Genomic DNA, 11,898 nt, shown 5'->3' on the forward strand with positions numbered 1-11,898 from the left:
ATTTTCAGCAAAACACTCTGTCAATTAAAGAGGAAAGTGAGAGATCAGCTAGTGTAGAAATCCTCCTGATGATGATGATGATGAGGAGGAGGAGGAGGAGGAGGAGGAGGATATAGTAATGTGGCAGCGCCATCTGCTGGTCATACTGTTTAATGTTCACTCTACTCATCTAGCAGTGTGTGATCAGCGCTGAAAGAGTACTGTAGTATTACTGTGTCCCACACACACACACACACACACACACACACACACACACACACACACACACAGGTGATGCCACTGCCAGAGTCCATGTTCAAAAACAAAGCCAGCCGGGGTGTATTTACTCAGAGGAGCAGTGTCCTGCTGCTGTTCAGCTAACACAATAGCAGCGACTGTGCAGAGTGACCAGCAGAGGGCGACCGACTGAAGAACTGAGCAGTCACACACACGCACGCACGCACGCACGCACACACACACACACACACACACACACACGCACACACAAGCATATTACGCGCTTATTTTAGTTTGATCATTACATGAATAGATATGTTTTTTTAAATTTGCTGATGAAATAGTGTTTATAAAGGGAGTTATATGATAATCAGTGTTGGGTAAGTTACTTTTAAAAAGTAATCGATAACAAATGACTGATTACTACTTGAAAATTGTCATCTGATTACACTACTAATTACATAATGTAAAAAGTAATCAGATTACTAATTACTTTCCTTTGAAGTTACTTTTAAAACATATAAAATCCACCTATAAATACTGAATAAACTGCAGCTCTCTCAGTGTTTAATATTCAGTGAGACACATCACAGTGGGCTGATCACAGCAGTCTGACATATTCAATAGAGCTCAGGAGAAAGAGCTCACCCAAAACTTCACATTCTCTCATCGTTCACTTGTTCCAGACCTGTTTGTGTTTTTTTGAACACAAAAGAAGGACGTGAAGAAACCTGGAGACCTGTAACCACAGACATCTATAGTGTGTAAAAGCACTGCAGTGTTCTGAGTGTGTCTGAGGTAATTAGTCTACCCGAATGTCTATATTGCTTACAAAGTATGAAGCTGATTGGTCAGTTCTTGTCATGTGACTCATGGTTTTCAACTGGTGCGCCTGGAAATGTGAGCACACATGCGCAAAAGACATGATATACGCCATAAGCAGCTCCGCTTCTCTTCACATTACAGTGTTTTACAGACACTAGGATGCATTTCTCAACACTCAGGTCACTTTTGCAGAACTCTTCACACAATCCTCCTAAGTGTCTTTCAGCTTGGCAAAGCAGTTCATTTCACATTCATAATGCATGACAACTACCACCACACTTTATTCAGCTCTCAAATAAACTCATTCACAGCTTGAAATGCAGATTTTTCACCGTAGGTGCACTTTAAAAGAAGCTTTTGTTTCTTCTAAATGTTATATTTGTAATGTCAGTAACACAATTACACTGACTTTAGTAACTGTGATCAGATCACACACTAACTGTAATTACTGCGCTCCTCAAGAATGTGATTAGATTACAGCAACACATCACTGTGGCACGCCTTACACACAACTCTGGTGATAATAAAATCATTAGCACAACACGCAACTTTTATCAGTGTGTGTGTGTGTGTGTGCGTGTGTGTGTGTGCGTGTGTGTGTGTGTGTGTGTGTGTGTGTGTGTGTGTGTGTGTGTGTGTGTGTGTGTGTGTGTGTGTGTGTGTGTGTGTGTGTGAATAAAGGACTGACTCCATTGTTTAATGTAGTTCTCCGCTAGTGTATGTGTTTATTATTATGTTTGTTTATTAGCTGAATGTTAATGAAGTGCTGGTTAAACTGGTTTATGGTCAGTTTAAGTAATGATATACTAATTAAATCCTGTTTATCATCTTAAAGATGTCTGAGGAGTAAATCACACTTCAGAAATACATTAACTGCAGATATAATATAGCCTACTTAATGACTTGTAACTGAATGCTAATTAATTTACTCATAAATGTAAATGTACTCAGTGTTTACTCTCCCTCATGTTATAATAAACCCTTCACACACTCTCAGAAATAAATGTACTCGAGCTCTCACTGGGGTGGTTCCTTTTCGAACAGTACAAATTAGTAAAAGGTCCATATTAATACCTCAAGAGTTCATATTAGTACCTAAAAAGTACAAAAGTGTTCCTCTGCAAATGTTCAGGTGCTGATATATACTGTTGAGGTACCAATGTGGACCCTTTAAGCACAAATGTGTGCCTTTAGAAAAGGTACCACTCCAGCTCACCTTTATTTCTGAGAGTGTGAGTTACTCTGCTGAACACTAATGAAGATATTCTGAAAGCTGAAACGGGTAACCATTGACTTATATAGTAAGAGATATACTGTGTTCAGCATAGTAGAGCACAGCCCATACTGGAGATGGATATATTCCTCCATTTCTCAGTGAATATAGGCAGTGTATTTTGGTGCACTGTATTGAAGTTGATGGTTACTGGTGTCTGGTTTTCTTCTAAATATCTTCATTAGTGTTCATCAGAATAGAGTGAGTAAAGCTAAACACACACGTGACTGACTGACTGACTGAGTGAATGAGTAACTGATGACAGTGTCTGAGTGAACTATCCCTTTAATGACTCGAGTCGCCCCGTGTGAATGTCTTCTTTATATTGGTTTAGTAACTCTGGTGTTCAATATTCTGTTAGCATAAAAGTTATCAATATTTATAACACTGTTATTCATCTCTCCCCGCTAGCGGAAATCCCGCCTCACCCCTGTGATCTCGCGAGACTTGCGGCTCCACTAATTCTGGCGGAAGTAGTTCTCGAGTCTCTTTTCCGGCGGCCATCGTGACAGGTCGGCAGGGTAAGCGCAGATCGCCGGTGTTTTTCTCTCATCCTCCGCCATCCGCGCGGATTATCCGTCATCGGTGTTTCAAACTCGCTCTGTAGAGCCGCAGCATGTGTGTGTTTGCTGTAAAACCGGTATTTTAGTGTTAAGACGCGACATAAGGCGTCATTGAGCCGCTAAAGTTCAGTCGCGCTCGCGACTCTTCTAAACACCGCCAAACGACACTTTAACACACACACACACACACACACACACTCTCACACTGAGCGTGAAAGCGCGCTTCAGCATGCCGAGATCACAACACCATCCAGCAATGCACCGACCAGAGTGTGTGCAGTGTAGAGGAAGAACAGCACAAGCGGTGTGTGTGAGGGAGAGACACGAGTGCGAGTCGAGCCCTGTACTGAGAGAGAGTGTGTGTGAATTGTATTGTGTGTGTATACCGTATTTAGTGTGCGGGAAGACTGTTGTGTGTGTATGAAGTGTTCTGTGGGCTCTAAGGCTAGTGTTGTGTACAGCTGCGTGAGAGAACGTGTCTGCTAGGCTTGTATTGAGTGTGTGTGTGTGTCCTGTAAATAAGGTGTGTGTGAAGTGTTGAGGGCTGTAAGGCGAGTGTGTCTTATAGAAACAGGCATCTGTTGTCCTGTAGAGCGTGTGTGTGTATTGTGTACAACTGTGTGTGTCCTGTATTAGGTATGATACAGGTGGTATTGTGTGTGTGTGTGTGTGTGAGAGGTGTTGTGTACAGTAGTATGTGTGTGTATGAGGTGATTAACATGTCAGTATGGGATAGTTTTAACACACACCGCTTCATTCATCCTCAAAGCTGGTCTCTGTGCTGGAATCTGCTGTATATTGAGCTGAACACACACTCCTGCTGCACTGCAGTCTTACAGGACACACTCAGTCCACCTGATAATCAATATTTACTCGCTAATAACCCTCTACAGCCATTTAAAACCTTGAGTTTACTTCTGTTAAACTAAAGATATTTTGAAGAATGCTGAAGAGCTGTAAACATTGTAGGAAACACAATCACTGGAAGTCAATGGTGACCGGTTTCCAGCATTCCTCAAAGTATCTTCTTTAGTTTTACGAACTCCTAAAGGTGCGAAACAAATAAGATCTGAGGGGTGAGGTGGAGTAACTTTAATGTTTACTGGTTTAGTAGTTGTAGCATCCACAGGCTCGGTCTGGTCAAGTGTAGAAAGTGTGGATTTAACCGTTTCAGCATCAAGATGAGCTCCGTTTCCAACCTGTAGACCAGGAAAATGACGATTTCTGAATAGCAGCGTTTCACAGGGACATCTGCATGTCATTGTAGTGCCTTGAATGTGTTTATGCCTATTGAGCTGATTTATAATCCTGGAAACACACACTGATTGACTAATGAATTGACTATAGCACATCGATATTTCTCATTAAATATTGCACAATAATGACACTGACTTAACCTCAATATAACTGACATTAATGCTGTGCAGAAATGAATTGATTTGATTGCATCTAAAATTTAAGTTAGTTTTGACCTAAGATATGTGCATTAGATAGATATTTTTATATATATATATATATGTGATATAAATATACACAAAAACAATACAAAAAGTTTTGACATGAACATTTAAATTGATGTGTAGCTTGTTTCATGTCTATATATTAAATCTAAATGTAAATCATTCTGAAATACATGTGTGTGTGTGTGTGTGTGTGTGTGTGTGTGTGTGTGTGTGTGTGTGTGTGTGTGTAAATATATAATCACACACAGCACATGATCAACACACACCTTTATTTTGGATGATTAAACTCTGCCCAGCACTAGTTGTGTGTGTGTGTGTGTATATAAAGTGTTGAGTGATTGTTGTGTTTTCCTCCGTCAGCCATCATGAAGCTCAACACGTTTGTGACGTCCTCCCGGCGTAAGAACCGTAAGCGCCACTTCAACGCGCCGTCCCACATCCGCAGGAAGATCATGTCGTCTCCACTGTCCAAAGAGCTGCGGCAGAAATACAACGTGCGCTCCATGCCCATCCGCAAGGACGACGAGGTCCAGGTCAGAGCGCACGCTGATGGTGCTGTGTGTGTATAGGGGGGTGTGTGTGTGTGTGTCAGTCAGTGTGTGTGACATGTCTGTCTGTGTGTGTGTGCAGGTGGTTCGGGGACACTACAAAGGCCAGCAGATCGGTAAAGTGGTGCAGGTCTACAGGAAGAAGTATGTGATCTACATCGAGCGCGTGCAGCGGGAGAAGGCCAACGGAACCACAGTCCATGTGGGCATCCACCCCAGCAAGGTGTGTGTTATCCAGACACGTGTTTACACACACAACAGGAGATGTAGAGCATGTTTACACACACACAAACACAACAGGAGATGTAGAGCATGTTTACACACAACACCAGAGTCACTCACTGATATAACTCAGGCTTGAGCTGTGTGTAATAAAGTACAGTGAGGATGATGGAGCTGCTTGTGTGTGTGTGTGTGTGTGTGTGTGTGTGTGTGTGTGTGTGTGTGTGTGTGTGTGTGTGTGTGTGTGTGTGTGTGTGTGTGTGTGTGAGGCTGCGCTTGTATCGGTGTATTAACCCTTTATAGCACAGGTGTAGAACTCAGCTCCTGAAGAGCCACAGCTCTAATCTAACACAGCTCATCCACTAATCAAGACCACCAGACACTATTGAGCAGGTGTGAGCTGGAGGATGCAGAGCTGCGGCTCTACAGGAGTTGAGTTTGAGACCGCTGCTTTACAGTGCACTTGATGGAATCCTGGTATAAAACACTGTCCCTGTAGGTCACTACAGCACCTCTAACACTTATAATTCAATGTTCATCCTTTAAGTTAAACATGATCCACCTTCACTGAAGCTCGACAGTACAGCAGATCAGTTTAGTGTTTAGCAGGACAGTGTTTACAACAGCAGGATATTAGTGTGTGTGTGTGTGTGTGTGTGTGTGTGTGTGTGTGGTGTAAGAATGGTTTTATTGCTGTTGTATTTGATCTTATGGTCAACTGTTGATCCCTAAACGTATTCAGCAGGGTGTCTTAAATTCTGAATGTCTCATCTCGATCCAGATTTCAGCTCTTCTGTCTCTAATCTACTCAAATGTTGTGCTGTGGTTCTTTTTGAACTGCAACACAATGTTTAAATGGTTTTTAATTTTCCTTTGTTCATTCAATCTGGCCAAAACCCATACGATCACCAACAATCCAACTCAATAAGACTTTAAACTTTATATTTAAAAAGCTCATTAAACTCTGTTTACCATAATGGTTGAACTATTTTCTCTGCAATATCATTTTAAAGTGCTCCATGTATTTACTGCTGAGGACTCCGCCCTGGCGTCTGTTCTTCGTCCGTGGATTACTCGGTTAGCTGGATTTGGATATTGATGATTTGACCTGATCCAGGATCATTTCGTTCTTCAAATCTCATCCAAGAGTTGTTGTCATAGCAACAGTTCTGGTTCCTCAATACTGAAAGTATGAACCAAGTGCTGATATTTTCTTACAGTATTTATATACCCTTGGGAAAATAGTGTATATATAGTAAATATTTGAATAAAAATTGTGCAATCTGCACTTTTAAAGAGAATTTATGAACTTTTTAGATGCAAACATGCACAATATTCAACTTATTTTTATGAAAGGGTAGGCCTAATAATTTATTCACGCTAATATGTCGGTGATTGACACCTTTACTGATATCTAAAATGCTTTTTTGATGCAAAATGAATTTATATAGTTATTACTTACACGCTTAAAGTGAGCAGGTCTCGGCTACTATAATAAAGAAAATCTTCTCTAAAGCTGCATTTACACTGCACTGTTCAAGTGACTCGAGCAGGAACAAATCACATGAGTTCCCATTTACTCAAATCAGATTCAGGCCTTGTTCATATGTGGACACTTCTCTGATATGAATCAGATCTGTGTCTGCAGTGTGAGCAGGTAGATCAGATTTTCACCTGTCAATGCGAGTCGCGCATCATAAACCATAGCGAATGACGTCAAGTCTGACACTTTAACTTCAGAACACACTTCAGCAGTTACAAACCTTAAATCTCAGACCTGAGGACTAAATATGCTTTTATAGTCATGTAGCACAGGTATTTCAGCATGTTAACGAGAGCAAGAGAGCGCAATGTCCACCACGTTACCAATATAAGCTGAGAACAGATTACATACAGGAATAGAGAAGAGCGCTCTTATCAGCTGTTAAGGCTGATTTATACTTCTGTGTCAAGCGCACGTGTATGCTACGGCGAGGCCTATGTGTGGACTAATAGCCCCTCGCCGTGGTAGTCTGCGTCGCTGATGACCACCTCTCAAAAATGTAACACGTACGCGTAGCACAAGCTCTGATTGGTCTGCTTGGTATCGCTGACGAGTGTGGGTCGAGGTGAGAGCCGCGCGAGGGTGATGCAGTGAGTGTTTACTAGTGTAGAGTCCCCTGAAGGAGCTCCAGATGGAGACTGCTGTGTTTACCTTATGATTAGGCCCACAGGAAATCTGCGCACGCAGAACACACACACACACACACTGTCATGCGCTCGTCTCAGCTCCAGTGAGCAGTGCAGGTCAGACAGTTTATCAAGGATGTACCGCTGGATCGTGTCTCTCTATAGTTGTTAAACGTGATATTCATAATCTCCTGGAAATCACACGTCTCCCTCCCGGTCCTTAAATAAGTCGCGCATCCTTCTCACCCCTCACCACCGGATCCCTCCTCGCTCTTCAGACACGTCGCGCGCACTGTCAAACACACTGTTTTTACACACTGACGCGTTGTTTCCTTCATCACTGTGATGTTGACTCCGCTCAGTCCTTTAATATTGTCATTGTGATGAAGTTAGGGATTTTTCTTTTCTCTAACTCTGTATATTTGCTCTGATGCATGTGCAGCTAGTAGTGTGTGTGTGTGTGTGTGTGTGTGTGTGTGTGTGTGTGTGAGAGAACATTGCACAGATGTAGTAAAGCTTTTCTTTACCATTTATTCCTTTAATCTGTGACTCACCCAGTGTAGCGTGTGGAGTTATGAGGGAGATTTCCATTTCCTGCAGATGCCTCTTCAATGCTTGGCTTTCTAGAGATGCGCAGTGCACCTGCTGATGTAGTTTAGAAGATGTCTGATCATCTGCATAAACAGTGCTGTGTTTGTACCGTTACCTTACGAGTGTGTGTGTGTGCAGGTTGTGATCACCAGGCTAAAGCTCGACAAGGATCGCAAGAAGATCCTGGAGCGCAAGGCCAAATCCAGACAGGACATCAAGGAGAAGGGCAAATACAAGGAGGAGACCATCGAGAAGATGCAGGAGTGATGGAGCTCGTTTTGCTAACAATAAAAGACTGTAAAGTTCCTCCTCTGTGCTCCTGTCTTCATTTCACTGAGCGGTGTTTCGTTCCCAGAGTGCACTGCAGCACAACACACTGGATTTGACCCTTGTGTGGTGTTCAGATGGACTCCTCTTTGGTTCTGTTGATGCTGTTTCTGCTCCATTGACCTCCATTATGATCACATTTATTGAGTGTAAAGCCGTCACAGCAGATCATCCTGTGTTGTTGCTTGTTTCCCTGTTGGGATTGTGCACTATACTTGTATAAAAGCCTGAAACTAATATTTTATTACACTATAACTGATGATCGACAGTGAAATGACAGATCGACCCTCTTAATCCCAACAGGGACACCAGCAGCAGACTACAACACAGGGTTATCTGCTGTCATGACTGTCAATCAATAAATGTGATTATAATGGAGCACCAACATCACCAAAGAGGAGAACATCTGACCAGTGTTTCTGAAAACTCTTCTATAATGCTCAAGATCAGATTCTTCAGCAGACATCACATTTGCTAGAAGATAAGGCAAAATTAAGACACAAAATCAGCCCAGAGTGAGTGAAAACGACCCAACAGCACACACGAGGGTTAAACTGAGTTTAGCTCTGTCTGCCTGTTTAATAATGTCGAAATCTGAGAGTGTCCACTTGAGCAACCGCTGGAGTCTGATGTCATAAACACATGAGCAATGTTCACTTCCTGTTTGACCACAGTCTGTCAGGATTAATTCAAGACCTTTAATGTTATTATAAAAGGTTTGAGTTCTGCTCTGTGTGTTCTATATTCATGCAGATCTATAGTGAAGATTTAAATATGCCAATACTATTGATCAGTCATCTGCAGTTGAGATGTTCAGGGGTGTGTGAACTGTTTTCCTCCTCACTGATTTCTTATTTGCATGTTCTTCACGCTGTTTCTGATCGTCAAAGTGACTTAAATATTAGTCAAATGTGAACACGAGTCATTTTGAAATGAAGGTTAAAACTAAATACAAGACTACATAGCCCTGTGTGTTCCCCCCAATAATAACTGGTGTCAGCAGCAGCTCCTGCAGTCCAGTGTTCTCTGAGAGTCTGAGTGAGTCTGTCCAGCGCAGTGCTGGAGTTCTGAACACTCACCTCTGCACAATTACTGTCATTCAGACACACTGCAGGCTTCTCCAGCATGAACCGCCTTTTAAGTACAAGCCACAGCATCTCAGTTGGTTTCAGATCAGGACTTTGATTAGGCCACTCTAAAGTCTTGAGGTAAGGATATTCAAGTCATGTGTGTTTTCTTTTTATGAGGCAGTTCACCCAGAAATGAGCACTTCCTCACACTCAATCTTTCGGAGTTTCTTCTGTTAAACAGAACACGAGAGAATCTGAAAACTGCTGGAGGAACGCAGATATTGACGTTCATTAGAGGAACAGAACAGCCTGTTTCCAGCATCTGCAGTATATCTGTTCAGAAGAAGCGACTGCTCTGAGTGAATAGGTCATTACTGAGTGAAGAGGAGAGGTTCATTTATTTCTGCTTAGTTGAGTTGTGTGTTGAGTTAGCGAGGAGTGCTAGTGCTGTTAGTGTTCTGCTCTACTGAACTGCACTAACTATTCTCATCAACGCCAGGAGTTCAATTAAATAATGAATGCTAATGAGAAGGGTTGAGTTTCACTACAGTGGATTAAACACACTCCGGCCTCAGAAAACAGCGATCTACTGAAAACTGCAGTGTGTGTGTTTTATTCCTGTTCTTCTCTGTTGTTGGTGTTATATACAGATGTATGTGCACATGTGCAGCTTTTATTTATTTATTTAACAATAGGTCCTTTATGGACATTTATAGTATAACAGGGGTATTGACATTTTATTTAACGTTAAATAAAGCACAAAACTAATTCGTTTTCCTTCAGCTTAGTTCCTTTATTCATTAGGGGTCGCCACAGTGGAGTGAACCACCAACTACTATAGAAACAAAATGTTCCTATGCTTTACACAGCGGATGCCCTTCCAGCTGCAACTTTTGACACTGTAAACCACCAGATCCTGCTATCTACGCTTGAGTCACTGGGCGTGCAGGCACTGTTATTCAATGGTTCAGTTCCTACCTCTCGGACAGGTCATTCAGGGTGTCGTGGAGGGGAGAGGTGTCCAACCTACAGCATCTAAACACTGGGGTACCTCAGGGCTCTGTTCTTGGGCCACTTCTCTTCATCTACACGACATCTTTAGGAACAGTCATCCAGAAACATGGTTTTTCCTACCACTGCTATGCTGATGACACCCAGCTATACCTCTCTTTTCACCCTGACGATCCCTCGGTTCCAGCTCGCATTTCAGCCTGCCTGTCAGACATTTCACTCTGGATGAAAGATCATCATCTCCAGCTTAACCTCATGAAAACGGAAATGCTTGAAGTTTCTGCCAACCCGACTCTTCACCATAACTTTTCAATCCAGATGGACGGAGCAACCATCACTGCATCCAAAATGGTAAAAAGCCTTGGAGTAACGATTGATGACCAACTGAACTTCTCTGACCACATTTCTAGAACTGCTCGATCTTGCAGATTCGCTCTCTACAACATCAGAAAGGTCCGACCCTTCCTATCTGAACATACAGCTCAACTCATTGTTCAAGCTCTTGTCCTCTCCAAACTGGACTATTGCAACTCTCTGCTAGCCGGGCTACCAGCTAGTTCTATCAAACCTCTTCAGCTGCTTCAGAACGCAGCAGCACGAGTGGTCTTTGATGAACCCAAAAGAGCACATGTCACTCCGCTACTCACCCGTTTGCACTGGCTGCCAGTTGCTGCCCGCATCAAATTCAAAGCTCTGATGTTTGCTTACAAAGTGACCTCTAGCTGTGCTCCTTCGTATCTGCTCTCACTTCTGCAGATATATGTGCCCTCCAGAAACTTGCGTTCTGTGAATGAACGTCGCCTCGTTGTTCCATCCCGAAGAGGGAAGAAATCACTTTCCCGAACTCTCACATTCAATCTGCCCAGTTGGTGGAATGAACTCCCTAACTACATCAGAACAGCCGAGTCACTTGCTGTCTTCAAGAAACCACTAAAAACGCAACTGTTTAGTCTCCACTTTCCTTCCTAATCTGCAACTGCCTCTCTGGCTATACCACTAACTGTGCCCTCTCTCTCTCTCTCTCTCTCAAAAAACCCCCCCCAAAAAAAACACATTACTAATGCTTTGCTTCTTAGACTTTACACACCTGAAACTTGTCTATAGCACTTGTTCACTGCTGCTCTTTAGTTGTGTAAATTGCTTCCTTGTCCTCAATTGTAAGTCGCTTTGGATAAAAGCATCTGCTAAATGTAAATGTAGTGTAAACTCAGTACTGGGAAACACCCATACACGCTCAGACTCAGGCCAATTTAGTTGATCAGTTCCCCTATAGTGCATGTGTTTGGACTGTGGGGGAAACCGGAGCACTTGGAGGAAACCCACGCCAACTCGGGGAGAACATGCAAACTCCACACAGAAACACCACCTGACCCAGCCGAGACTCGAACCAGAGACCTGAGTGCTGTGATGCCACAGCTAACCACTGAGCGACTGTGTCGCGCAACTGTAGTTTAACTAGTAAGTTTAACTGCTTTATTATTAGTGAGATTGTATTTAAGCAGCCTACAGTTCCGGCTCTTGTTTAAGTGTGTGTGTGTGTGTGTGTGTGTGTGTGTGTGTGTGTTTATGGAGCATGTATCTGTGTAGTGTGTGTGAGAGAAGAGGAAGAGCCAGGCGGCA

The 11,898-nt window shown here is 42.7% G+C and overlaps 1 protein-coding gene across 2 annotated transcripts; it reads left to right on the forward strand.

The window, feature by feature from the left end:
- Window positions 1-2,726: 2,726 nt before the first annotated feature.
- rpl26 (ribosomal protein L26) lies at window positions 2,727-8,176 on the forward strand. 2 transcript variants are annotated; one of them, XM_056472456.1, is made up of 4 exons: window positions 2,727-2,835; window positions 4,701-4,873; window positions 4,971-5,111; window positions 8,009-8,176. In XM_056472456.1, exons 2-4 carry the CDS (start codon window positions 4,706-4,708, stop codon window positions 8,135-8,137), a joined length of 438 nt encoding a protein of 145 aa, XP_056328431.1. In that variant the 5' UTR covers window positions 2,727-2,835; window positions 4,701-4,705; the 3' UTR covers window positions 8,138-8,176. The 2 variants fall into 2 exon arrangements, with proteins under 2 accessions (XP_056328431.1, XP_056328432.1); XM_056472457.1 differs by having other exon boundaries at window positions 2,821-2,899.
- The last annotated feature ends 3,722 nt before the right edge of the window (window positions 8,177-11,898 follow it).

This window comes from Danio aesculapii, chromosome 14, assembly GCF_903798145.1.
Source record: "Danio aesculapii chromosome 14, fDanAes4.1, whole genome shotgun sequence".
In the NCBI taxonomy this organism is placed as follows: Eukaryota; Metazoa; Chordata; class Actinopteri; order Cypriniformes; family Danionidae; genus Danio; species Danio aesculapii.